This window comes from Salvelinus fontinalis, chromosome 7, assembly GCF_029448725.1.
Source record: "Salvelinus fontinalis isolate EN_2023a chromosome 7, ASM2944872v1, whole genome shotgun sequence".
Taxonomy (NCBI): Eukaryota; Metazoa; Chordata; class Actinopteri; order Salmoniformes; family Salmonidae; genus Salvelinus; species Salvelinus fontinalis.
In genome coordinates, this window is record NC_074671.1 from 18,464,945 (window position 1) to 18,491,681 (window position 26,737).

Consider the following 26,737-nt stretch of genomic DNA (forward strand, 5'->3'; position numbering starts at 1 on the left):
CAGATAGATATACCTGCTGGAGCGTGTGCTACAGGTAGGTGCTGCTATGGTGACTAGCAGGCTAGTGATTGCTTTGCAATGCTTGCAGTTAGCTACTGATTCCTTCCAAACCACTCATTGTTGAATTTGCGATTTCCAACTTGTGTAATGTTTATGTCCAATGGCCGATGAGCACCGATACATTTTAGCTATAATTTATCTTCATTATTTTCCTGAATGATGGGTCACCAATGGTTGATTGCCATTGTGCATACCCACTGGGTACACACTAGTTGAATCAACATTGTTTCCACGTCATTTCAATGAAATTACGTTGCACCAATGTGGAATAGAAGTTGATTTGACATCTGTGCACAGTGGGTAGTCCCTGTAGAACTAAAGTATACTTTCAAATGAACACTAAGTGACAAATGATTGGGATGAAAATGGTCTCCCGTAGCAACGGCTCACACATACACGTCTCTTTCAACCCTGAGAATTCACTGGTGTGTATGCTGAATGGGACTATTTTAGAAACAAGTTTATTAGGCAGGGTAGGGGTGGAGTGGATTGGGTCTTGTAAGTTTCTCTTGTACCTCTGCACACACAATAACACCTTTTCTCCTCTCAGCAGGGCAGAAAAACATGGCTGCCAACCAGGTGTACGTGGTCTAATTACAAGAGTCAGGGTCAATGTGGGGTGCTGTTGTTGACATCGGTACCGCTCACCCCCCCCCCCCCCCCCTTTCTCTCTCTCTCTCTCTCCCTCACTGTCTGTCTTTCCCTCTGTCTCTGGGTCATCCATCTATCAGGGATGGCTCATTTACTCACCTCTCTCTCTGTGTTTTGGATGAATATGTGAGGAGAGTCTATGGGATACCAAGCTTCAGTCATGAATCAGCTTGCTACTCACTGTAAACAAATCTGGCAACCCATCTACCTCTGCCTCGAAACCAACACCTTGGGTTTGCGTCTCTCAATTGTCTAAGGTGTCTTGCTCTTTCCATATCTCCTCTTTCTTCTGCTTCATCAAATTACTGATAAAAAGATGTCTAGAAATAGATTTTCACTTGTCCAGTTCTTAAAGGAGCAGTAGGCAGCTTTTTGGGCAATCCTACCAAATTCACGTAGAAATGTGAACCATTTAAATTTTATCAACCAGGAAATGGCTGAGTGATTTCAGCCTATTGTACCTTTAAATATCAATGTACAGTAGATGGATGGAAGGAGACAAGGAGCAGAGGCTACTGTCAAACGGAACCACATTACTGATGAAGAGCCAAACTAACGTAGCTAAAGAGGAGCCAACAATGTGCATTTTGACATTTGACCTTTAGCAATGTGCATATTTCTCATCTTCAACATGCATTACTCTGTCGTAATCTAACAATGCATTACTCTGTCGTAATCTAACAATGCATTACTCTGTCGTAATCTAACAATGCATTACTCTCTGTCGTAATCTAACAATGCATTACTCTGTCGTAATCTAACAATGCATTACTCTGTCGTAATCTAACAATGCATTACTCTCTGTTGTAATCTAACAATGCATTACTCTCGTTGATAATTGGCACTGGAGAAGTGTTATAGCTAATTACACATAACGCACCACTTCCATTTGATAATGTTATTAATTTCTACTTCCAGGCTTTGCGTGAGTGTGCGCTCATAACCCCTGGTGAATAAATAAATAAAAACAGCACTGAGTAAATGACAAAATGCTAAATGGGTCTTTGCATCCCCCTGGTAAGACAGAAACTGATCCCAAACTGCTTGATTTACATGACTGAAGCATTTTGTTCTCACATGCACGTCAGACCTAAATATAACCCCTCGTGTCCTTTCAGACACCGTTTCCAATAATACACTCAGAGACATCCTGTTCACATCGAAAGTTTGCTTATTATTCGGGTGAAACGGCAGAGATTTACAATGCTCTGACGCTGGCGTATTGTGAGGACCGATGTGGAGGGCATTGTTTAAATGTTACTGTGGCATTATCATGCTGTCTGTGGGTGACCCTCCCAGTCTGCAGTAGCACTAGGTTGGTCCTATTCTGCACTGTTTTGGTTTGGTTTCCTGAGCGAGAGAGAAAAAATGGTTGCTTTGATGTCCGGCGGCGTGGGTTGGTGGGGGTTCCAACTTCCTGTTACCTTGGCCTGGTGGGATATAACAGAGGGAGCCGCAGACGGCCATCCCTGTCAATGTTCTTTTTTTGAACACACACAAAGACAAATGCATGTCCACGACACCACTGTCCATAACTTGTTAAACAATGCTGAGTGAATTATCACCGACAGGCTGGTGTTCTCCCTCTCTTGGCGGTTCTGTGACTGCACGCTGAGACAATTTATTTCAATCCTAATGCTGTTATCTCCCTTGTATGGAATATGACTTTCACATTCATCATTCAAAATGCCATGTCAGTGAAGCAACATTTTTCCACTGACCAGTCACTCTCTATAGGCACCTGATGGGAGAGGTGTTGATAAAACTGTGACTTCTAGCAGCTGAAATAAAAACCTTCCAAGGACGTGTCGTCTAGTCCAGGTAAATCCATCTGTACAAGATGGTCTCTTTGTACTCTTCTCACAAGCGAACCCTTCGTCAGTTGTGTGATGCTCAGCCAAGCGGAAACAAACATGGCGTCAGCTCCAAGTGTTGTTATACAGGTTGCTGCACAAAGTATCGAAAGAATAGCATTGTCTGGACTTTTAAAAACTGGCAGCCATGTTCCTAACTGCCACCCAAAAACATGGACACAACAGCGAGTATTCTTCCTGCCTTGTTACACTGACAGTGTGGTATTTCACCAAGCAGGAGTGCAGACTTACTCTTGAAAACACTGTATTGTGAAACAACTCTTCATTGTCTGCTGTGATTGTACTTTATACAGTAGGAGCCATAATATAATGGACCTTAGTTATGTTTCAGCCTCACTGTAGACTGTATATTACACATAACATTTATTATCTTCCCTCAGGTTTACAGCCAAAAAGCATGTGTCCCCCAAATCAGGGTGGATCCATGGCACCTGTGTCAGACTGTGTATCTCCCCCTGTCTGTGTAAATGGTGCGGCACATGTCCACCCCGGGGGCCCTTTCCCCACAACAGGCCTGTTCTGGAGCTATACTCTGTGCTAGTCCATATGTTCTACAACAGCCTCTCATCCCGGCTTTGACCCCAAAAACAGGCAGATCTCAGAACCTCCACTTATACAAATGAAGAAGAAGAAAGTCGCACAGACTAGTTTCTCCTTGCTGTGTATTTACAGTATATGACTGAGCTGTCAGCTAAAGAGCCTTCATCCGGGTATGAACATACATTTAAATATCTTTATAGATATACTCAGTGGCAACACGTCATTCAGGGCATTCTGTTTTGAGCCCCACATTTTTAGCAGAGCATGTTTTGCATGTTATTTTGGCATTAATACGTGTCACATATCAGCTTGCAAACAATAAAAAAATATATATATATCATTGAGTTAATAAAGCCACATACATACATGGTATCTTTACTTTATTGTTTTCTTGAGTAGGGCAGCTCCAAAATGCAGGTGTTTCAGCCTAGCTCAATGCTTTCAGTGGTGGGGCAAGCCAGCCAAAATACAGAGCGTTGCGCCGTAATTGGCTCAGTGTTCTGACACTCATGGGGACAATACGTCACCGCCAAGTCTAAGTGTAGAGCTCGAAAATGTAAGCCCCTTGGGTGCTGCCATAGAGTTACAATAGAAGTTCCCATCCAAGAAGGCTCAAGGTCATTGGCCACAGATAAAATGATGTCAAATCACGTTATATCTACAGTAGCTTTGATTGGACTGATGATGTGAACATCATACTTTTAAAATCTTAGCTAGCAGTCATAATGAATCAAGTCGACAATCTACTGGCAAATCCTTTTTAATCCTTGTCATATGAAGAGAAATAATGCGTATCGTTGCTCATCGGCCATAAACATTACACAAGTTGTAAATTGCAAATTCAACAATGAGTGGTTTGGAAGGAATCCGTGGCTAACCGCAAGCATTGCAAAGCAATCATTAGCCTGCTATTCAGTGGAGTGGCTATGTGGTCCTAAGTCTAAGATTAAGGGTCTCTTTTCCTAGTTTAAAATTATAAACATTCAACATTGACCATGCCGTCAATGAAGCATGACATGTGCCACGCTCAAAACAACTGTTACTCGGAACTGCAAAATCTGACTTTAGTGTGTTCAAGACAACTGGGAAATCGGGAAAAACCTTTTGAACTTTCATCCAACTCGGAATTGTAAATCGGGAGCTCGGGCCTCTTTCTAGAGCTACGACCTGAAGATCACTGATGTCATCATGATTCAACCTTTTTTTTCTTCTGAGTTCCCAGTTGTCTTGAAAGCACCATAAATCCAGAGAATGCCAGACTTTGATGACAAAATTTGCCCACGAAGGACTAACGCACCACCTTCCTGTTCAAGTGAGCACAGCACAACAAGGTGAGTCCAAAAATGTCTTGTATACTGCTGCATAAATGTGTATGTTGTGTAGTAAGATGTTAGTAGGCCATGTGTCTCACCCTAATAATTTGGTCTATTTTCCCCTCTTAATTTTGCCTACTGTTCTGACTTGGTGGTGCACATGCAGCATACAGTATAACCAGTTTTAGAGAAATGTAATCATTGAATATTGTAAGAACTTTCATTGTCGGCTTATATGCCCTCGTTATTTAGCCGACGGTTCTGACTTGGTCTACAGGGAGAACACTGTAAGAACGGCACATGACAAGGCTCTGCTGATAGCCAGGTGTAGCAGTGGTATAGTGCAATTAATGTATTGTTTAGTGTTGTGTAGTGTCTTTGCTGGCATGCATTCCACATCATTTTTTTGTTGTTGCCCCACCTAGATTTACATGTTAAAATTGCAACTGGATAAACTCTATCTATAGACTTTGTTTATGGCCAGTACATAAAACATATATTCCCACAGATTAAATGAGAACCTATGGTGCATTTGGAGAAGGCATATGTCGTTTTTCAATTTCCTTAAAACAAATATTTTCTTAGGCTACCCGGATTTACTAATTTCACTCTTCTTGAGGCAAACCAGGTAGAGTAACTCAAAAAGAAAAATATATGGCAAATAGAAATCAAAACTGGATGGTGTTTAGAGAGAGATGGGAGGGGTTGAGTGAAGCTGAAGGATGGGACTGAAAACAAAAGAAAGAAGTCGAAGTGTTGTTGTCCATTAGTTTACTCCAATTAAAGGGAGGGGTGATAGGGTTAGGGGAAAATAATAAAGGAAAATGTATAAAAATATATATATATAAAAAAAAAGAAAATTACGTAGGCAATTACATTGATGGAAGCCACAATATGTGCAATATTAAAGCTGATCTACCCCATAAAAAACAATCAAATAATAATTAAAAAATTAATTAATTAAAAACAGTTTAAGATAATTACTTTACGGCAAAGTTTTAGAGAACCAGGGAGATCTATTATCATCTACACGGCTGTCGAGGTGATTAAAAGCTGTTTTGGGCTCTTTTACTCAGCGATAAGACGTTAAAACTAAGACATTCACTGAATAATCCATCTTGCCCTTGGTGCTGGCTGAGTAGATCCTTTCCCTTAAAGCACAACCTCAGCAGTTGTAGAGTGAGAGTGAGTGAGTGAGTGAGTGAGTGAGTGAGTGAGTGAGTGAGTGAGTGAGTGAGTGAATGAGAGAGAGAGAGAGAGAGAGAGAGAGAGAGAGAGAGAGAGAGAGAGAGAGAGAGAGAGAGAGAGAGAGAGAGAGAGAGAGAGAGAGAGAGAGAGAGAGAGAGCGCGAGAGCGAGAGAGGTTCCAAGCAGGGTTCTTATCACTTAGCAATAACACTGATGGGAACTACATGAGAAATCTCTTTTAAGCCTTATAAGCATAATGAAAGGGTCAAATTAAATTGGTCAAATAAATTGGTGTGTCATTCGCTATTAAGGCTGCATCCTCATCATTGAAAGCGCCTTAGCTATTATATTAACTCAGAATAATTTTACAAAAAAATGCTATTCTATATACTTTCTATACGATGGAATTTAACATTCCACATTGTTTATATGATTGTCTCTGTTCTCCTTTGAAAGCCACAGAGGAGGATTTAATTTATTCATATAGGCCTCCATGAGCAGTCTTATTCTAAATTACACCACTAGGTCTACCTGAGCAGCCGGTAAGGATGATGACCTGACAATAGCTTGGACATTCTTGGCCAAATCTTATCTTCAGATCTGCACTACAGATGTAGGCTCTTCATTTGATCACCCTGTTGTGGGAGAACTTTCCTGCAATGTAGCAAATGTAAAACGTATCGTATTTGAGGTTCAAAAAGGGTTATGAAGTTTGAAATTTTCTCTTTTAAATTTCAAACTTGATCTTCCTTCACGAAATATTTAGCTTGGAGATCACAACATTAAATTAACCAACCTTTCCCATCAGAAACAAGCTGCAATGTTAAAGCCAGTGGTGGAAAAAGTACCCAATTGACATACATAAGTAAAGATACCTTAATAGTTAATAGAAAATTAGTCAAGTAAAAGTGAAAGTCACCCAGTAAAATACTACTTGAGTAAAAGTCTTTGGTTTTAAATATACTTAAGTATCAAACGTATATGTAATTGCTAAAACATTCTTAAGTATCAAAAGTAATTACACAAATCATTTCAAATGACTTATATTAAGCAAACCAGACGGCGCCATTTTCTTGTTTTTTATTTATTTATGGATAGCCAGGACAAAATTTACAAATGAAGCATGTGTGTTTAGTGAGTCCGCCAGATCAGAGGCAGTAGGGATGACCAGGGATGTTCTCTTGATAAGCGTGTGAATTGGACCATTTTCCTGTCCTGCTAAGCATTCAAAATGTAACGAGTACTTTTGGGTGTCAGGGAAAATGTATGGAGTTAAAAGTACATTATTTTCTTTCGGAACGTAGTGAAGTAAAAGTTGTCAAAAATATATAAAAAGTAAAGTACCAATACCCCCAAAAACTACCTAAGTAGTACTTTAAAGTACTTTACACCAATGGTTAAAGCCCATCACATTGAAAGCACCAGACATAAAGTCATTTTCAACACATTGCACCCACCCATGTCATTTCAATTTCCTTTCAATGGCTCGCTCGTCATCCCTGTTTTCTCACATTTCACACTGATGATAGAGCTCTGTGGCTGTGTTTTTGCTGTTATCACGGTGGCTGTTGGACGGTTTGCATTAGCTGTTGCTTTTAACCCTGTAAGATCCAAGCATTTTTGAAAATGCATTTTTATACCTGTAAAAATACCTCTAGCTCTGGCTTATGTTTGTTTCTCAATTTCCTTTTTTCTACATAATCACTACACCTTAAGACAGGACACACAACAAATGTTACTAAGAGATACATCTGGCTTTAAGAAGACAAACTATGTAGTGTTTGACATTAAATAAGGACCTGTTGTATTTTTGGAAACGGGGGTCTCACAGATGATTTCAGGCCTCAATAATACAAATGAGCATGATAAAGCAGTCTATAGCGAAGCTCTGATCATTGATCTCAGGCTCAGCCATCAAGTGAGCCACTTCACTGGTACTTCCGTTAGTACCCAAGTGTTTCTCAATTGACTTAAGTGGCATCCTCTCCTCGTCTCCTTTCCTTCATCATCCCCCCTTCGTAAAATCAGATCATGACTCCATACTCCTGCTTCCTGTCTACAAGCAGAAGCTGCTTCTTGACACACTGCTCGCATAACCCGGAAGCCAGCTGCACCAATGTGTCGGAGGAAACACCGTACAACTGGTGACCGAAGTCAGCTTGCAGGAGCCCGGCCCACCACAAGGAGTCACTAGAGTGCGATGGGACAAGGACATCCCGACCGGCCAAACCCTCCCCTAACCCAGATGACGCTGGGCAAATTGTGCGCCGCCACATGGGTCTCCCGGTCACGGCCGGCTGTGACACAGTGCTTTAGACCGCTGTGCCACTCGGGAGGCTCTCCCCTCCTGTACTCGAGAGGCCCTCCCCTCCTGTTCACCCACGACTGGTTATTAGTAGATTTGGATAGAAAACACTCTGAAGTTTCTAAACTGTTTGAATGATGTCTGTAAGTATAACAGAACTCATATGGCAAGCAAAAACCTGATAAAAAAATCCAACCAGGAAGTGGGAAATCTGTTTTTCAAGTCTTTGCCTATCCAATATATACTGTAAAATTTGGTCCGATTGCACTTCCTAAGGCTTCCACTAGATGTCAACAGTCTTTAGAACAGGGGTGTCAAACTCATTTCGCATCGTGGGCCACATACGGCCTAGGGAGATGTCAAGTGGGCCGGACCATTAAAATTATACCATACTCTGCTATAAATAACCAAAATATCATGTCTTTCCTTTGTTTTGGTGTAAAGAAGCACAAGAACATTAGGAAAATATTGAAATTTAATGAACTATCCTTTTACAAAACATTTCATGAAACACCTCATATTTCCTTAGACAAATGTGCAATTTACTTTTATCATTCACAAATATGCATTGCAACTGATCCCACTGATTGTACAAAGGCACAAAACTTTAATTGGTACTGAAAAATATAGTAATGCAGTTTAAGATTAAATGAGACTTTTAAAGAAAGGAATTTTTAAACCACTTACACATACGCATATAAAATCTAAATGTAATCCCTGCGTACACCTTACAAACTAAGGAGAGTGATTTTAAATGTGTAATGAAGAAAGTGTTCACCTGTCCTGTAAATCTGTAAACTTCATACATGAAACATACATACACATACAATACATACTGAAAATTTATGGAGTTGTATGAACAGTAGAATTCCATCACACAACTTTTGTTTTGAAGCTGCTGACTAACATTAAAGTGCACATTTTTTAAATCACCACAGTAAGGATTCATCTTCACAGAGCTGTATTCTTTCAATGCAAACAGTATCTAAGGCAGCATTTTAAAGGTGTTAGTCTAGTCTGGACTTGTATTTGTTCCTGAAACTTGGCATCTTTTGGCCTGTACAAGTGCATCAACACCAGGTGTCATGTCCTGACTAGCTGTCACTTTCAGAATGTCATTTAAGTGCTTGTTTGTGAGCCTTGAACGCATTTTTGTTTTATTGATATTCATCACTGAGAAAATTTGTTCACAAAGGTAGGTTGTCCCAAACATGCACAAAATTTTAGCAGCCAGGGCTGTTAATTTGGGGTACCCTGGTAGTAGATACTGATAAAATCTGTCCAGACCTACAGAGGCAAATTTGCCCTTCAAATCTGCATCACACTGCAAATCAATTATCTCTAGCTGAATTTCGACCGGCAGATCAGAAGCTTTAACTGTGAAAGGTGAGCGAAAAACTGAAAATTCTGTCTCAAGTTCACCAAATACCTGAAAACGTTTCTCAAACTCCCGCAGTAGTCCTGCAATTTTGTCTTTGTACCGTTTCATGTCTGCATCAGGTCTGGTCACACACACATCTCTCAGACAGGGGAAATGAGCAGGGTTGCCTTTTGCCAGTTGCATCTCCCACAAAGTCAGCTTCAACTTAAATGCATGTATGTTGTCAGAAAACTGTGTGACAACTTTTTTGCGGCCTTGCAACATTTTGTTCAGATTGTTCAAGTGTTCAGTAATATCAACCAAGAATGCAAGGTCCCGTAGCCATTCCTGAGATTGTAATTCCAACACCGGTTTTCCTTTTTTCTCCATGAACTGTCCGATTTCCTCTCGTAGATCAAAGAAATGCCTCAGCACAGCGCCTCGGCTTAACCATCTCACTTCAGTGTGGTACGGCAGGCTGTGGGTAATGTTGCTGTCGCTGAGAAGTTTGTCAAACTGACGATGGTTCAGACCTCTGGACCGGATGAAATTTACAGTGCGAACAACCACCTCCATGACGTGGTCCATTTTCAGCGACTTGCAACACAATGCCTCCTGGTGCAAAATACAGTGAAATGTCCAGAAACGATCTCCTCCATTAAGGGCTTGTACTTTGTCTTTGAACTTTGTCGCGACACCTGCTTTCTTTCCGACCATGGATGGCGCGCCGTCTGTAGCCAGGCTGACAGCGCGGGACCAGTCCACTCCAACTCTGTCCAATGCAGCAACGACAGAGCCGAAAATGTCCTCGGCTGTTGTGGTGTCCATCATTGGCACCAACTCAAGAAACTCTTCAGTAACAGTCAATGTCTCATCAACTCCTCGAATAAATATGGCCAGTTGGGCCACGTCTGTGATGTCAGTGCTCTCGTCAATTGCCACGGAAAATGCAATAAATGACTTGACTCTCTGTTTCAATTGACTGTCTAAATCTGCCGATAGTTCCGAAATCCTCTCTGCTATAGTATTCCTCGTCAGGCTAATATTGGCAAAAGCTTGTCGCTTCTCGGGACATACAAGTTCAGCCGCCTTCATCATGCATCGTTTAACAAAGTCACCGTCGGAATACGGCTTCGATGCTAATGCTATTTCGCTAGCAATTAGGTAGCTGGCTTTTACCGCTGCTTCACTGACTTCTCGGCTCTGGATGAAAGTTGACTGCTGTTTCCTCAGACCCGCCAGCAATTCGTTAATCTTATCTCTTCTCAGTTGTCCTTGCAAGCCGTCATATTTTTCGCTGTGATGAGTCTCGTAGTGGCGTCGAATATTATATTCCTTCAATACCGAAACTTGTTGCAAACACACCAAGCACGAAGGTTTTCCGTGCATCTCTGTAAATAAATAGGACGTGGTCCATTTTTCTTTGAAAATTCAACACTCCTTATCTACTTTTCTCCGTTTGGATAACGACATTTTGGCTAATGAGGGTGTAGCGGAGAGGTAGAGACCAAGGTATTAACAACGTCGTAACAAGCAGCAGATGGCGCATTGATACCGTCTGCTGTTTTCAGTCTGTCTCAGTGATGCGGCTTGTCTTCTACTCTGATGGAAATAGTGCGCCCCTTAGCGGATAATCCATGAATTGCAGCGAATTAAAAATATTAATTCCATGTCTTTTATGCATTTTTTCCACTTTCAAATTATTCTGCGGGCCTGATCGAACCTCCTTGGGGGCCGGTTCCGGCCCGCGGGCCGTATGTTTGACACCCCTGCTTTAGAACCTTGTTTCAGGCTTCAACTGTGATGGGGGAGAATAAGAGCTATTTCAATCAGGTGTTAGGCGGAATGCCATGAGCTCAGTCAGGCGTGCGCCCGTGAGAGTTAGCTGCGTTCCTTTTCCTTTCTAAAGACAAAGGAATTGTCCGGTTGGAATATTATTGAAGATTTATGATAAAAACATCCTAAAGATATATTTTATACATCGTTTGACATGTTTCTCCGAACTGTAATGGAACTGTCGTCTGAACTAAGTGCCTGCGCCGTGTGAATTTGGATTTGTGAACTAAAAGTGCGAACAAAAAGGAGGTATTTGGACATAAATTATGGACTTTATCGAACAAAACAAACATTTATTGTGGAACTGGGATTCCTGGGAGTGCATTCTGATGAAGATCATCAAAGGTAAGTGAATATTTATAATGCTATTTCTGACTTCTGTTGACTCCACAACATGGCGGGTATCCGTATGGCTTGTTTTGGTCTCTGAGCGCTGTACTCAGATTATTGCATGGTGTGCTTTTTCCGTAAAGCTTTAAAAAAAAATCTGACACAGCGGTTGCATTAAGGAGAAGTTTATCTGTAATTCCATGCATAACACTTGTATCTTTAATGAATGTTTATTATGAGTATTTCAGTAAATTGATGTGGCTCTCTGCAAAATCACCGGATGTTTTGGAAGCAAAACATTACTGAACATAACGCGCCAATCTAAACTGAGAATTTTGCATATAAATATGAACTTAATCGAACAAAACATACATGTATTGTGTAACATGAAGTCCTATGAGTGTCATCTGATGAAGATCATCAAAGGTTAATGATTAATTTTATCTTTATTTCTGCTTTCTGTGACTCATCTCTTTGGCTGGAAAAATGCCTGTGTTTTTCTGTGACTAGGTGCTGACCTAACATAATCGCATGGTATGCTTTCGTCGTAAAGCCTTTTTGAAATCGGACACTGTGGTGGGATTAACAACAAGTTTATCTTTAAAATGGTGTTTAATACTTGTATGTTTGAGGAATTTTAATTATGAGATTTCTGTTGTTTGAATTTGGCGCCCTGCACTTTTACTGGCTGTTGTCATATTGATCCCGTTAACGGGATTTCAGCCGTAAGAAGTTAATTCCCCTACCCATTATTACAGTTCCTTTCAGCAGGATCGCAATGGACCTGGTGGGACCTCTACCCAAGAGCAACCGAGGGCACCAATACATACTGGTGATTCTGAATTATGCCAACAGGTACCCGGAAGCCATTCCCCTGCACACCATGGCCACCAAGGGAATCACACGTGAGTTGGTCATGCTGTTCTCCCGAGTAGGCATTCCCAACAAGATATTGACCGACCAGAGCACCCCGTTCATGTCATGAATCATGAAGGAACTATGCAAGCTAATGAAAATAACCCAGTTGCGCACCTCATTGTATCACCCTGATGGATTGGTGGAAAGATTCAATCAAACCCTGAAGCAGCTGATAAAGGTGGTGATGGAGACTGATGGAAAGAATTGGGACCAGATGCTACCCTACCTGATGTTCTCAATCCGAGAAGTGCCCCAGGCTTGAACAGGATTCTCTCCCTTTGAACTCCTGTACGGGAGACGACCCCGAGGACTGCTGGACGTGGCTAAAGAAGCCTGGGAACAGCAACCGTCACCCCAACAAACCTTGGTAGAGCATGTGGGAGACATGAGAGATCGGATGGCAACCCTGTGGCCCCTGGTACGGGAACACATCCTGGAGGCCCAGGTGGCCCAAGCGAGGTTGTACAACAGAGGGGCACAACGAAGAGACTTTCAGCCAGGAGACAAAGTGTTGGTGTTGGTCCCCACCTCAGAATGTAAGTTTTTGGCCCAATGGAACGGGCCATACGAAGTAATTGAGAAGGTGGGTGAAGTTAACTATAGGGTCAGACAGCCGGGACGTAGGCATCTGAAACAGATTTACCATGTGAAACTGCTAAAGAAATGGAATGCAGGTGATGTACTCTACTCTATGCCCCCGAAGAAGGCTATCACGGAGACCGAGCCGGCGGAGGTGCCTATGGGGGAGCAGCTGAGCCAAGCACAGAAGCAGGAGCTGAGGGAGTTGGTCGGCCGAAACCAGGATGTGTTCTCCAGTGAACCAGGGAAAAAGGGGAAGTTGAGACCCTACCGCATACCGGAAGCAAGGAGAAAGGCTGTCAGGACCAAGGTAAAAACGATGTTGGAAGCTGATATAATCGAAGAGTCGAATAGTGAGTGGTGCAACCCCTTAGTGTTGGTACCGAAACCAGATGGCACCATTCGATTCTGTAATGATTTTAGAAAGGTAAATGAAATCTCAAAGTTCGACACCTACCCCATGCCCCGATTTGATGAATTAATCGAACGGCTAGGACCGCCCGATTTATCAGCACGATTGACCTGATAAGGGGTTATTGGCAGGTGCCCTTGGCTCCCGAGGTACGGGAGAAAACTGCTTTTCCCACCCCGGACGGTCTGTTCCATTACAAGAAGCTGCCCTTTGGACTGCACTGGGCACTGGCCACCTTCCAGAGGTTGATGGACCGGGTTCTCCGACCCCATCGGAAGTACGCTGCGGCATACATCGACAATATTGTGATCCATGCGAGTGAGCGGGAGACACATCTAAACCAGGTGAGCGCGGTAGTGCAGGCCTTACGGGAGGCGGGGCAAACAGCGAACCCAAAGAGATGTTGGCTCGCCCTGCGGGAGGCTGAGTACCTGGGGTACACGATCGGGAGAGGATGTGTCATACCCCAGATTAAGAAAGTGAAGGCGATTTGGGACTGGCCCCGCCCCCTCACCAAGAAGCAGGTACGCACGTTTGTGGGGTTGACTAGTTACTGCTAGAGATTTATTCCCCACTTTGCCTCCCTAGCCAGCCACCTGACAGATCTGACCAGGAGCCGTCTGCCCGCCCATTTGACGTGGACCAAGGAGACGGAGAAAGCCTTCCAGGACCTAAAGGGAACACTGTGTTCTCGACCCGTGCTGGTGACACCGGACTTCTCCAAACCAGTGTTGGTACAGACCGATGCATCCGAAGGGTGCGTGCCGTCCTATCACAGCTACAAGAAGGTAAGGAACACCCAGTCATGTACATTAGCCGGAAGCTGTTACCGCGCAAACAAAGATATTCCACGGTGGAGAAAGAATGTCTAGCAATCAAGTGGGCGCTGGAAAGGCTGAAATATTATTTATTGGGACGGCACTTCACCCTCGTAACAGACCATGCACCACTGGTATGGATGTCACAAAATAAGGACAGTAACGCCTGGGTCACCCGCTGGTTCCTATCCTTACAGCCCTTTGCTTTCTCTGTCGTCCACAGATTAGGTTTAGCCCATGGAAATGTCGATGCCCTCTCCAGGAGGGACGCTCTAGGGAGCTGGACCGCCCCTCCGAGTGGGGGGGGGGGGGGCAGACCGCAGGGACGCAGGGAGAGGTGAGGGGAGTGGTTATGGAGGGGAGATATCTTGCAGCCCGCTGGCTCCACCCCCAAGCCTTATATGGACTTCCTGCCCCAACAAGGTGAGGTTGTGGTTTGTTAAACCAGGGAATGCTTGGGGATAAAGGAGGAAGCAGCCTGCACAAAGGGGCAGAGTAAGGAGAGAACAAAGTACGTTATGAAGAGTGGGAGAAGAGAGAACAACCTGGACTGTCGGACTACCCCCCTTGTGTACCGAACCGGATTGGCTGAGGACCCGAGGGTGAGGATTACCCATGGAGAACGGAACGGACAACGAGAACGGCGTGTGGACTGGGAAGTGATTGGTGAATTCTCCCTTCTTCCCCAGTGTACCAAAATCCCTATTAAACTCCCTATTTGCATTCTAGTTGTGCTCCTGGTGCATGTTTTGTTATTGAACTTGGTGACGTGTGAAATCCCACGCCCTTGAGCCTGCTACAATATTTATTATGGTATTGGCACTGACCCTAGAACTGACCCTGTATATAGCTTACTTACTTTTCTTATTTCTATTTCTTGTCTTTTTTTGTCCTACTTTACTTGATTTTATAGTGCTATACTGTATATTGATATTGATTATTGCATTGTTGGGAAAATAAAGAAAGACAGTTTAGGTGATAGCAATATAGAAAACAATGGAACTGAATGACCTGGAAATCACTTTCACCTGTCCTGTTCTTTGATGTTACTGTAGAAAAGGCAATGAGGTGAGGAGAAGATGCAGCGCATTTGACTATTAAGATGCACCCTTTGGGTTAAGACAGCAGGTAAACCTTTGTGACAGAGAGGCTTATCAAATGACATGCTTTGATGCAACACATAACTAATGGTTTTGCTTTTGTTTTTCAACTATTCATGCATAACATTCTTCTTCCATAAAATATACTCTGCTTTAGATCTATGCCTTCACAGCTTTTCAGTTCTGGGCCATCTCATAAAGGATTAGTCAGAGAGTTACATAAGTTTCCCTCATATTTCTTGTCTGCATGACAAATGACGTTGTCTCTGTCTCTGTCAGACAAAAGAACATTGTCAACCCCTGTATGTGTTGAGTCCAATGAAACGTCCTCTTATCTTGTGTGTTTGAAATGCTACTTAGCTTTTGGGGCATTTATCATGTCCCTCAATAGCAGTAGTTACAAAATGGCACGACACGAAAGGCTCAGAAATGGGGTACATCTTTGCATCATCCCTTTCTAATGAGCTTCAGACATCAGATAACATACTGTTAATTATTCTAACTTAAAAATTAAATATGAATATTTTAAAGAAAATTGTATTTAAAAGATGGAAATGGCATGACTGACTATAAGCCTTCCTCTACACTGCAATACAAGAGCGGTTAAATATTAGTAATCTGCTTAAATATTAGTGATGAAATGGGCACAGTGTCACACAGGTTTATTTTAAAAGAGCCAGGAACGGCAGATTAAAAACGTCCTCTTCCCCTGACATATAATTGACCATGTGCTTTCCCTTGACCTGCAGTGAGCTCAAAGCATTGTCTATTAAAAGGAGCAATCTGCAGTTGCTACATCCATTTTTGGACTTATAAATTAATGATATGTACCCATTGATTCTTGATGAATATAACTTATAAATGCCTCATGAGCTTAGTTTAACTGTCATACTATATAGCTTCAAAACATTGTTAAAACTATACTTTTTATATCATGGATGGTCAGTCCTTGCATCCATAGCTCTGTCTATGAATTTGAGATTGGTTACATTTCTCCAGCCCCATCCCTCAGTTTTTTACCAAAACAGGGGTGGGGAGTACGCGTTGTTATTGTTTCTACTGCTGATTGCCACTTTAAGCGGAGGTGAACGCTGCACAGAGTGACTCCAGGGTCTCACTTGATTCATCATACTACCCCAGGACTGACTGTACGTCGCTCGGTATAAGACTAACATGTAAATGCAAGACACAATCTGTAAGATTTGAGAGTTTATTACAACTGTATTACTGTATCATGACCCAAAATCTGACAACATATGCGTGTAAACAGGGAGATACTGGAGAATCCCAAAGTCTTCCTGTTTTCTCTTATGATAGAGAACATAGACACAGAGGAAGCCAGTGGGAAAAGTTTCCATTAATGCAACTTTGTAGATTCTGTCCTGAGACTCCGGAAGAGAAGCTTTACCATGGAGGTCAAAGGCTAAGTAGCATTCCTTTCCCCAAAATGTTGAAAGAGAAACAGAGAGCAACATAGAAAGGGTGAGGGAAAGCAAAAGAGAGAGAGCAGTAGAGAGAGAGAGAGAGAGAGAGCAGTAGAGAGAGAGAGAGAGAGAGAGCAGTAGAGAGAGAGAGAGAGAGAGAGAGCAGTAGAGAGAGAGAGAGAGAGAGAGAAGTAGAGAGAGAGAGAGAGAGAGAGAGAGAGAGAGAGAGAGAGAGAGAGATGAACACTGCACCAATGTGTAAATGAAGGTACACAGGGCTGAAAATTAATTGCACTAAATAACACACAGAATTCTAAGAGGGTTAAGCATGTTGATGTTGGGGGGAGGCCTGAATCCCAGCACAATGCTGACAATGTGCTTTTCTAATCCTTCCGCAATTTTCTCTTTCATCTTCCCACTGTTAAAAGACGGGGCAATTGAGGAGCATGGGATACAGAGAGAGAGAGAGAGAGAGAGAGAGAGAGAGAGAGAGAGAGAGAGAGAGAGAGAGAGAGAGAGAGAGAGAGAGAGAGAGAGAGAGAGAGAGGGAGATAGAGAGAGAGGGAGAGAGAGAGAGAGAGAGAGAGAGAGAGAGAGAGAGAGAGAGAGAGTCCCAAGAACATTGATTATTGTACGAACCTTTGAGGAACTGACCCAAGGTTTGGAACCCGTGGAGGTGGGCTTAATTAAAAGAATGCACCACCCTAACACATTTAGGAACACCTTCCTTTCAGGAATACTGAATATCACTTAAAGAATTTAGGGAATTCCACATAGGGAATATAGTCAGAACACTAAGGGCTTCTAGAGGCTATGGAGAGGTGTAGTATCATCATGAAATAGGTGGCCTATTCTACAAGTCTATTAGCCAGTGAGAGGAAATGTTTGTATGGCCCTAAGGGATCAGAGGTCATTTTCACCCAAAGTAGCCATTAATTAAATGCTATTGGGTGTGTGACAAGGGTGGGACAAAGTGTGTTCTGTTTGTAGACTTGGAGGCTGTGTTTCGGTAGGCTTTTCTGTATACATTTATAATGCAGTCTTTTCTTGGGGATTACTCTAAACAAATGTGTTGAAGCGGCATGCAACAGACAAACAAGATATTTGCTGAAAACATTTATTGGGCATTTCTACTGTGTGTGTGCGCGTGCTGATAATACAGCAAAATAGATTGTGTCTATGCTTTATATATTGTTCAAATGAAGGCTACATTGAAACCCTATCAATAACAACACAAGGACAGCAGATTAAATATATTTTAAAATGCTGTTGTTGAAATGCTGGCGGTGTTCCTCTTCAACAAATTGCACTATACTTCCACACTAGCATCAGACCCTTGAACGGACCCACACTTGTTCAGGTAAGTGGGTTTACACACACTCCTTCCCTGCAGATCTGAACAAGAGCTCGGTAGAGGTAACCAAGCACATGAGCTGTGGTTTATGTAAGGGATAATCAACGAGGGGCTATGTGTTCTATGGAAAATAATGAACTGTGTGGAAGGTGTGTTCCACAATGTGCTAGCGGAGTGGAAGGTGTGTTCCACAACGTGCTAGCGGAGTGGAAGGTGTGTTCCACAATGTGCTAGCGGAGTGGAAGGTGTGTTCCACAATGTGCTAGCGGAGTGGAAGGTGTGTTCCACAATGTGCTAGCGGAGTGGAAGGTGTGTTCCACAATGTGCTAGCGGAGTGGAAGGTGTGTTCCACAATGTGCTAGCGGAGTGGAAGGTGTGTTCCACAATGTGCTAGCGGAGTGGAAGGTGTGTTCCACAATGTGCTAGCGGAGTGGAAGGTGTGTTCCACAATGTGCTAGCGGAGTGGAAGGTGTGTTCCACAATGTGCTAGCGGAGTGGAAGGTGTGTTCCACAACGTGCTAGCGGAGTGGAAGGTGTGTTCCACAACGTGCTAGCGGAGTGGAAGGTGTGTTCCACAATGTGCTAGTGGAGTGGAAGGCATGTTCCACAATGTGCTAGCGGAGTGGAAGGTGTGTTCCACAATGTGCTAGCGGAGTGGAACTGACTTTCAATGGAGTTGCATTATTTTCTAGAGATTATCCCTTTTATAAACCACAGCTCATGTGCTTGGTTACCTCTAACGAGCTCTTGTTCACCACACAAACAGTCCTTGCTTGCTATTATGAAAATCAAATTCAACAACTTTTGCTTTCAAAAGCAGCTCAAATAAAACTTTTAAAAAGGAACTATAGCCATAAAATTATACCATGCAAATACACTGTGTGTTATAGGGAAATAATGATCGCTCTAGAATGCCTTTCAAGCCAATCAGAAAAGAGTATTCGACAATGCCATGGTATAAATAGAACGAAGAATGTATTATGTCCTGTGCTCTTAAATGTAAATGACAGTAATTGCACTCCTGTAATTGTGTGTGTGTGTGTGTGTGTGTGTGTGTGTGTGTGTGTGTGTGTGTGTGTGTGTGTGTGTGTGTGTGTGTGTGTGTGTGTGTGTGTGTGTGTGTGTGTGTGTGTGTGTGTGTGTGTGTGTGTGTGTATGTGTGTGTATATGTGTGTATATGTGTGTATATGTGTGTCTGTGTGCGTGTGTACGTGCGTGTGTTCGTCCACGTGAATTAATCTTCTGTGCGCTACTGCAAAAGCCTCTAATAAGCCAAGGGCCGTTTATCTGAGAAGTAAAGAGAAACGCAAAGCAGAAAACCAGGCAAAAGCGTTGGCCCTCCATCTGCTTTCATGCTGGGGGACAGAAATAGACTTGTTGTGCTCTCTTATAGAAGGCCCTACTTGCCATGTTGCTCTATGCATCAGGCCAGTCTCCAGCCTACACTTCAGATTTCTCATCTGAAAGCTTTGCCAGACACATCTGGATGTTATGAGTGTGTTTCAGAAGTAACAAGCCTGACATTACTAGTAGATTAATCAGGCTTTGGAGACGAGGACAGACATGGGTTCTGTACTGTAACACTGTCTTGTCAGGAAATTCTCATTTGGACTCAACTCCATTTTTCTATGTTCATGTGGAACCGGTGGGAATCGAACCTGGGTCTCGCACACACCAGCCCAACAACTTAACCATTAGACCAAGAAGATATCCTCATGGCCAAGAGTGAAACAGTGTCAGGCAGGTCCACCTTATCACAAGAGCAGGATTCCAAATCAGCTCCACTATAAATGCATTGCCCATGAATGCCCACTGCTCATACCCTACTTCTGCCACTTCATCAACAAAACTGTTTGAGACCACTGACTTAAGCCCTAAAACCAAAGCATATAAATAACTGAAACAACAAATGTACTCACGCATTGCAGTAGGGCTTCTTATCGTAGCCTTTGTAGTTCTTCATGTTCAGGGTCATCTTACACACCTCGCAGTGGAAGCATCCTTTATGCCAATTCTGGAAAGGAAAATACAAATGATATTTCAATTCAGTTTGGCATTCTGCTGGTGCTCAAATTTGAGAATTGTGAATGAATAAGTGCCTTTATTAGTTGAAAGGCATCCGAGACATGACTAATATTCCAGATTTCTATTACCACAACCAAGAGAAGTGATTCTAAACAATTAAGTGAAAAAGAAAATAAGAAAAGTTTATGAATTAAACAGAGGTTACAGTATCAAAACAAATCAAATGCGCCGAATACAACAGGTTACATCTTACAGTGAAATGTTTACTTACAAGCCCTTAACAATTATTTTTCTTAACTGCATTGTTGGTTAAGTTTAAAAAAAAGTTTAACATTTTTTATTTATTTTTTAAACAACAAAGAATTAAAGAGCAGCAGTAAAATAAACAGTAGCGACTCTATTTACAAGGGGTACCGGTACAGAGGCAATGTGCAGGGCACAGGTTAGTCAAGGTAATTGAGGTAATATGTACATGTAGGTTGAGGTAAAGTGACTATACATCGATAATAAACAGAGGAGCAGCAGCATAAAAGAGGGTGTGTGTGTGTGGGGGACAAATCAAATAGTCCGGGTAGACAATTGATTAGCTGTTCTGGAGTCTTATGGCTTCGGGGTAGAAGCTGTTAAGATGCATTTTGGACCTTGACTTGGCGCTCCGGTAACGCTTGTCGTGCAGTAGCAGAGAGAACAGTCTATGACTAGGGTGGCTGGAGTCTTTGACAATTTCTAGAGGTCCTGGATGGCAGGAAGCTTGGCCCCAGTGATGAAATGGGCCATACACATTACCCTCTGTAGTGCCTTGCGGTCGGAGGCCAAGCAGTTGCCGGACCAGGCAGTGATGCAACCAGTCAGGATGCTCTCTGTGCAGCTGTAGAACTTTTTGAGGATCTGAGGACCCATGCCAAACGTTTTCAATCTCCTGAGGGGGAATAGGCTTTGTCGTGCCCTCTTCACGACTGTCTTGGTGTGTTTATACCATTCTAGTTTGTTGGTGATGTGGACACCAAGGAACTTGAAGCTCTCAATCTGCTCCACTACAGCCCCGTTGAGGAGAATGCTCGGTCCTCCTTTTCCTGTAGCCCACAAACATTACCTTTGTCTTGATCACGTTGAGGGAGAGGTTGTTGTCCTGGCACAACACGGCCAGGTCTCTGACCTCCTCCCTACAGGTTGTCTCATCATTGTCGGATGATCAGGGCTATCACTGTTGAGTCGTCAGCAAACTTAATGAAGGAGTTGTTTTCGTTCCTGGCCATGCAGTCATGGGTGAACAGGGAGTACAGGAGTGGGCTGAGCACGCACCCCTGATGGGCCCCCGTGTTGAGGATCGGCATGGCAGATGTGTTGTTACCTACTCTTACCACCTGGGGGGTGGCCCGTCAGGAAGTCCAGGATCCATTTGCAGAGGGAGGTGTTTAGTCCCAGGGTCCTTAGCTTAGTGATGAGCTTTGAGGGCACTATGGTGTTGAAAGCTGAGCTGTAGTCAATGAATAGCATTCTTACGTAGGTGTTCCTTTTGTCCTGGTGGGAAAGGGCAGTGTGGAGTGCAATAGAGATTATAATCACCTGTGGATCTGTTTGGGGCAGTATGTAAATTGGATGGGGTCTAGGGTCAGTAGTTATTTAGGCAGGTTACCTTAGTGTTCTTGGGCACAGGGACTATGGTAGTCTGCTTGAAACATGTTGGTATTACAGACTCAGTCAGGGACAGGTTGAAAATGTCAGTGAAGACACTTGCCAGTTGGTCAGTGCATAGTGCATGCTCGGACTACATGTCCTGGTAATTCGTCTGGTTCTGTGACCTTGTGAATGTTGACCTGTTTAAAGGACTTACTCACATCGGCTACGGAGAGCGTGATCATACAGTCGTCCGGAACAGCTGATGCTCTCATGCATGCTTCAGTCTTGCTTGTTTCGAAGAGAGTGTAGAAGTAATTTAGCTCTTCTTTGTAGTCTGTAATAGTTTGCAAGCCCTGCCACATCCGACGCGCGTCGGAGCCGGTGTAGTACAATTCAATCTCAGTCCTGTATTGTCACTTTGCCTGTTTGATGGTTCGTCGGAGGGCATAGAGAGTCCTGCTCGTTGGAAGTGGCAGCGCTACCCTTAAGCTCAGTGCAGATGTTGCCTTTAATACATGGCTTCTGGTTGGGGTATGAACGTATTGTCACTGTGGGGACCACGTAATTGATACACTTATTGATGAAGCCAGTGACTGATGTGGTGTACTCCTCAATGCCATCGGAAGAATCCCAGAACATATTCCAGTCTGTGCTAGCAAAACAGTCCTGTAGCTTAGCATCTGCGTCATCTGACCACTTCCGTATTGAGCGACTCACTGGTGCTTCCTGCTTTAGTTTTTGCTTGTAAGCAGGAATCAGGACAATAGAATTATGGTAAGATTTGCCAAATTGAGGGCAAGGGAGAGCTTTGTATGCATCTCTGTGTGTGAAGTAAAGCTGGTCTAGAGAGTTTTTCCCCCTCTGGTTGCACATTTAACATGCTGTTAGAAATGAGATAAAACAGATTTAAGTTCCCTGCATTAAAGTCCCCGGCCACTAGGAGCGCCACACCTGGATGAGCATTTTCTGTTTTCTTATGGGCTTATACAGCTCATTAAGTGCGGTCTTAGCACCAGCACCGGTTTGTGGTGGTAAATAGACAGCTACGGAAAATATAGAAGAAAACTCTTGGTAAATAGTTTGGTCTACAGCTTATGATGAGATACTTTACCTCAGGCAAGCAAAAGCTCAAGACTTCGTTAATATTAGATTTCATGCACAAGCTGTTGTTTACAAATATACACAGATAATCTTGCAGATGCAGCAAAAACCCCGCCAGCTGTATGCTATCCATGTCGTCATTCAGCCATGACTCTGTGAAACATAAGATATTACAGTTTTTAATGTCCCGTTGGTAGGAAATTCGTAATCGCAGCTCGTGCATTTTGTTATTTAATGAATGTACGTTGGCAAATAGGACTGATGGTAGAGGCAGATTACCCACTCGCCGTCGGATCCTTACAGTTGAAGGCGGAAGTTTACATACAGTTAGGTTGGAGTCATTAAAACTCGTTTTTCAACCACTCCACAAATTTATGGTTAACAAACTATAGTTTTGGCAAGTCGGTTGGGACATCTACTTTGTGCATGACACAAGTCATTTTTCCAACAATTGTTGAGAGACAGATTATTTAACTTATAATTCACTATCACAATTCCAGTGGGTCAGAAGTTTATATACACTAAGTTGACTGTGCCTTTAAACAGCTTGGAAAATTCCAGAAAATTATGTCATGGCTTTAGAAGCTTCTGATAGGCTAATTGACATCATTTGAGTCAATAGGAGGTGTACCTGTGGATGTATTTCAAGGCCTACCTTCAAACTCAGTGCCTCTTTGCTTGACATCATGGGAAACTCAAAAGACATCAGCCAAGACCTCAGAAAACAAATTGTAGACCTCCACAGGTTTGGTAATCCTTGGGAACAATTTCCAAACGCCTGAAGGTACCACGTTCATCTGTACAAACAATAGTACGCAAGTATAAACACCATGGGACCACGCGCCGTCATACCGCTCAGGAAGGAGACGCGTTCTGTCTCCTAGAGATGAACGTACTTTGGTGAGAAAAGTGCAAATCAATCCCAGAACAACAGCAAAGGACCTTGTGAAGATGCTGGAGGAAACAGGTACAAAAGTATCTATATCCAAAGTAAAATGAGTCCTATATCGACATAACCTGAAAAGCCGCTCAGCAAGGAAGAAGCCACTGCTACAAAACCGCCACAAAAAAGCCAGACTGCGGTTTGCAACTGCACATGGGGACAAAGATCGTACTTTTTGGAGAAATGTTCTCTGGTCTGATGAAACAAAAATAGAACTGTTTGAACATAATGACCATCGTTATGTTTGGAGGAAAATGGGGGACGCTTACAAGACGAAGAACACCATCCCAACCGCGAAGCATGGGGGTGGCAGCATCATGTTGTGGGGGTGCTTTGCTGCAGGAGGGACTGGTGCACTTCACAAAATAGATGGCTTCACGAGGAAGGAAAATTATGTGGATATATTGAAGCAACATCTCAAGACATCAGTCAGGAAGTTAAAGCTTGGTCGCAAATGGGTCTTCCAAATGGACAATGACCCCAAGCATACTTCCAAAGTTGTGGCAAAATGGCTTAAGGACAACAAAGTCAAGGTATTGGAGTGGCCATCACAAAGCCCTGGCCTACAAACCTGACTCAGTTACACCAGCATTGTCAGGAGGAATGGGCCAAAATTCACCCAACTTATTGTGGGAAGCTTGTGGAAGGCTACCCGAAACGTTTGACCCAAGTTAAACAATTTAAAGGCAATGCTACCAAATACTAATTGAGTGTATGTGAACTTCTGACCCACTGGGAATGTGATGAAATAAATAAAAGCTGAAATAAAATCATTCTCTCTACGATTATTCTGACATTTCACATTCTTAAAATAAAGTGGTGATCCTAACTGACCTAAGACATGGATTTTTTTACTAGGATTACATGTCAGGAATTGTGAAAAACTGAGTTTAAATGTATTTGGCTAAGGTGTATGTAACCTTCCCACTTCAACTGTACGTCCCCGATATCTCCGTCTCTTCTTCATGCGAATGATTTGGGTGTCTGAACTAAATCCTTTGCGTCCGGCTCGTTAAAGAAAAAATCTTCATCCAGTACGAGGTGAGTAATCACTGTTCTGATATCCAGAAGCTATTTTCGGTCATATGAGACGGTGGCAGAAACATTATGTACAAAATAAGTTACAAATAACGCGAAAAAACACACACAATATCACAATTGGTTAGGCACCCGTAAAACGGCAGCCATCTCCTCCGGGCATTGCCCTGAGGTAATTACTGATTCTAAATTGAGCAAATAATTTAACTAAGAATATGTCTCTGTATGTGGTAGGTGTCAGAGCTGTACAATAAGCCATGCATTTTGTTGCAGATACGCCTGTGCTACAACTGTCCACTGGCGTTTCGGCCACAGACTTGCTTGGATAGGTGACAGAAAGTAGTCAATGTCCATGATGTGTTCCCTTTGATTGCATGTGTATGATGTGATGTAATGTGTGATGTCCTTAGAAAGTGGGCCACATTGATACCATATGGCCATAAAGCAGGACCAGGGTTTGTGGTTTAGATAATGTGTAGGCCTGCAGGAAACGCAGGGCACAGGCCTGAGTGGTCAAGATAAAGGCTATAGCGTTGGTTTAGCAGACATAAGATGCTCACTTCTAAGTTACCTTTTTACTATTAACCTGTAGTAGTAGTAGTAATTGTATCCTAGTATAGACCTAGGTCTGATTTAGACATCAATAATACAAAGGCGCTATTAAACAATAATGAACTAGTATTATTATATTTCAACATAAATCAGCATTCATATTTTGATCTAGTGAAAAGAAAAGATCACACTCAAGAAAATGCCACAGTCATTCCCTATTGAGCAAATCTAAATAGCCTATGTCCTTCAGGGGATAAAGGCTAAACTTGCAGGCTATTCCGTCCCCTTGTCATGTCAATATGATCATAGGCCTACACTCATAGCAACATTTTTTCTATCTATAACCTATCATAAGCTAAAAGGGTTGTTTGGCTGTCCCCATAGGAAAACACAAAAGGGTTATTCAATGGGGAAAGCCAAAGAACCCTGTTGGAACGCGTATTTCTTAGAGTGTATGATACAACAGATAGGCTACTATAATACACCTATAAACTTTTGGCATAATCTGGTCTTGTGTGTAGCAGTGCACTCACTCTTGTGACATTAGGCTATGTGGCCAAAGAGAAGTTTGAATCAAAGTTTAGAAATCTACCAACAGACTCCTGAAATACAGCGCAGTCAATTCTGTTATAGACAACTGCCTAACAGTGCATTAAAATTGTGATCTGACCTTATCAAGGCAGTTGACTTTCTCTGTCGGATAGACAATTTTCCCACAGCGCGCGCACGGCGGGTTCATTTTCAAATATGCGTCTTTATTCCACACGACAATAAATCCAATATATTCGTGCGCAATAGTTGTTCAAAACCTGGCAACAGCTCTGTATCATATCCCGAGGTCAAGTCGGTCAAAATAAAGTAGCGCGTCTCTCTCTGAGTGGTGCGTCTCGCAAGTGCGTTCGCACAGTCACTATGCTGTCCTGAGTGGATGCCGCATTAAAATTGCACAGACGTAAACTGTAGCTGCTTGTGTGACACAGCACCTACCACGATCCAAGCTGTTTGATTCAGCAACGAGACGACAGCGCCAAACCAGGACCACATGATGTTCGTGCATTCGTAAAGAGCGAGAGAGAGAGAAATGGGGATGGATGGAGAGAGAAAGACAGAGACGGAGAGAGATATCCCTTAGACCAAAATCCCATTCATTTAACATGCCTGCTTCTTTTTGCCTGCTTTTTCGCATATCTGAAAAGCGTAGGAGATAAAAAAAAAAACACTGCAAATTAGAATACACCTAAAGACCTCGTCATGATTCAGGTATTTTCACAGACCACATAACCAAAATACAGCTAGCAGGTCTGTGTAAATGGTTCTCTGCTTTTTTGCAGGTAAATTCATGAACACTTCCATTGTTTAACACCTCCCTAATTTGAAAGGCAAACATCCCCCAGAGC

At 42.8% G+C, this 26,737-nt stretch overlaps 1 protein-coding gene across 2 annotated transcripts in view; it reads right to left on the reverse strand.

Annotated features, from left to right (window-relative positions):
- LOC129859151 (LIM zinc-binding domain-containing Nebulette-like) overlaps positions 1–26,495 on the reverse strand; it is a 45,692-nt gene extending 19,197 nt beyond the window's left edge. The window contains exons 1-2 of one of the 2 annotated variants that reach the window (XM_055928560.1): positions 26,328–26,495; positions 19,981–20,075 (exon numbers count right to left, since the gene is read on the reverse strand). In XM_055928560.1, the coding sequence (XP_055784535.1) occupies positions 19,981–20,075; positions 26,328–26,384 (152 nt within the window). In that variant the 5' untranslated portion in view covers positions 26,385–26,495. The other variant, XM_055928559.1, reaches the window with a different exon arrangement.
- Between the last annotated feature and the right edge of the window lie 242 nt (positions 26,496–26,737).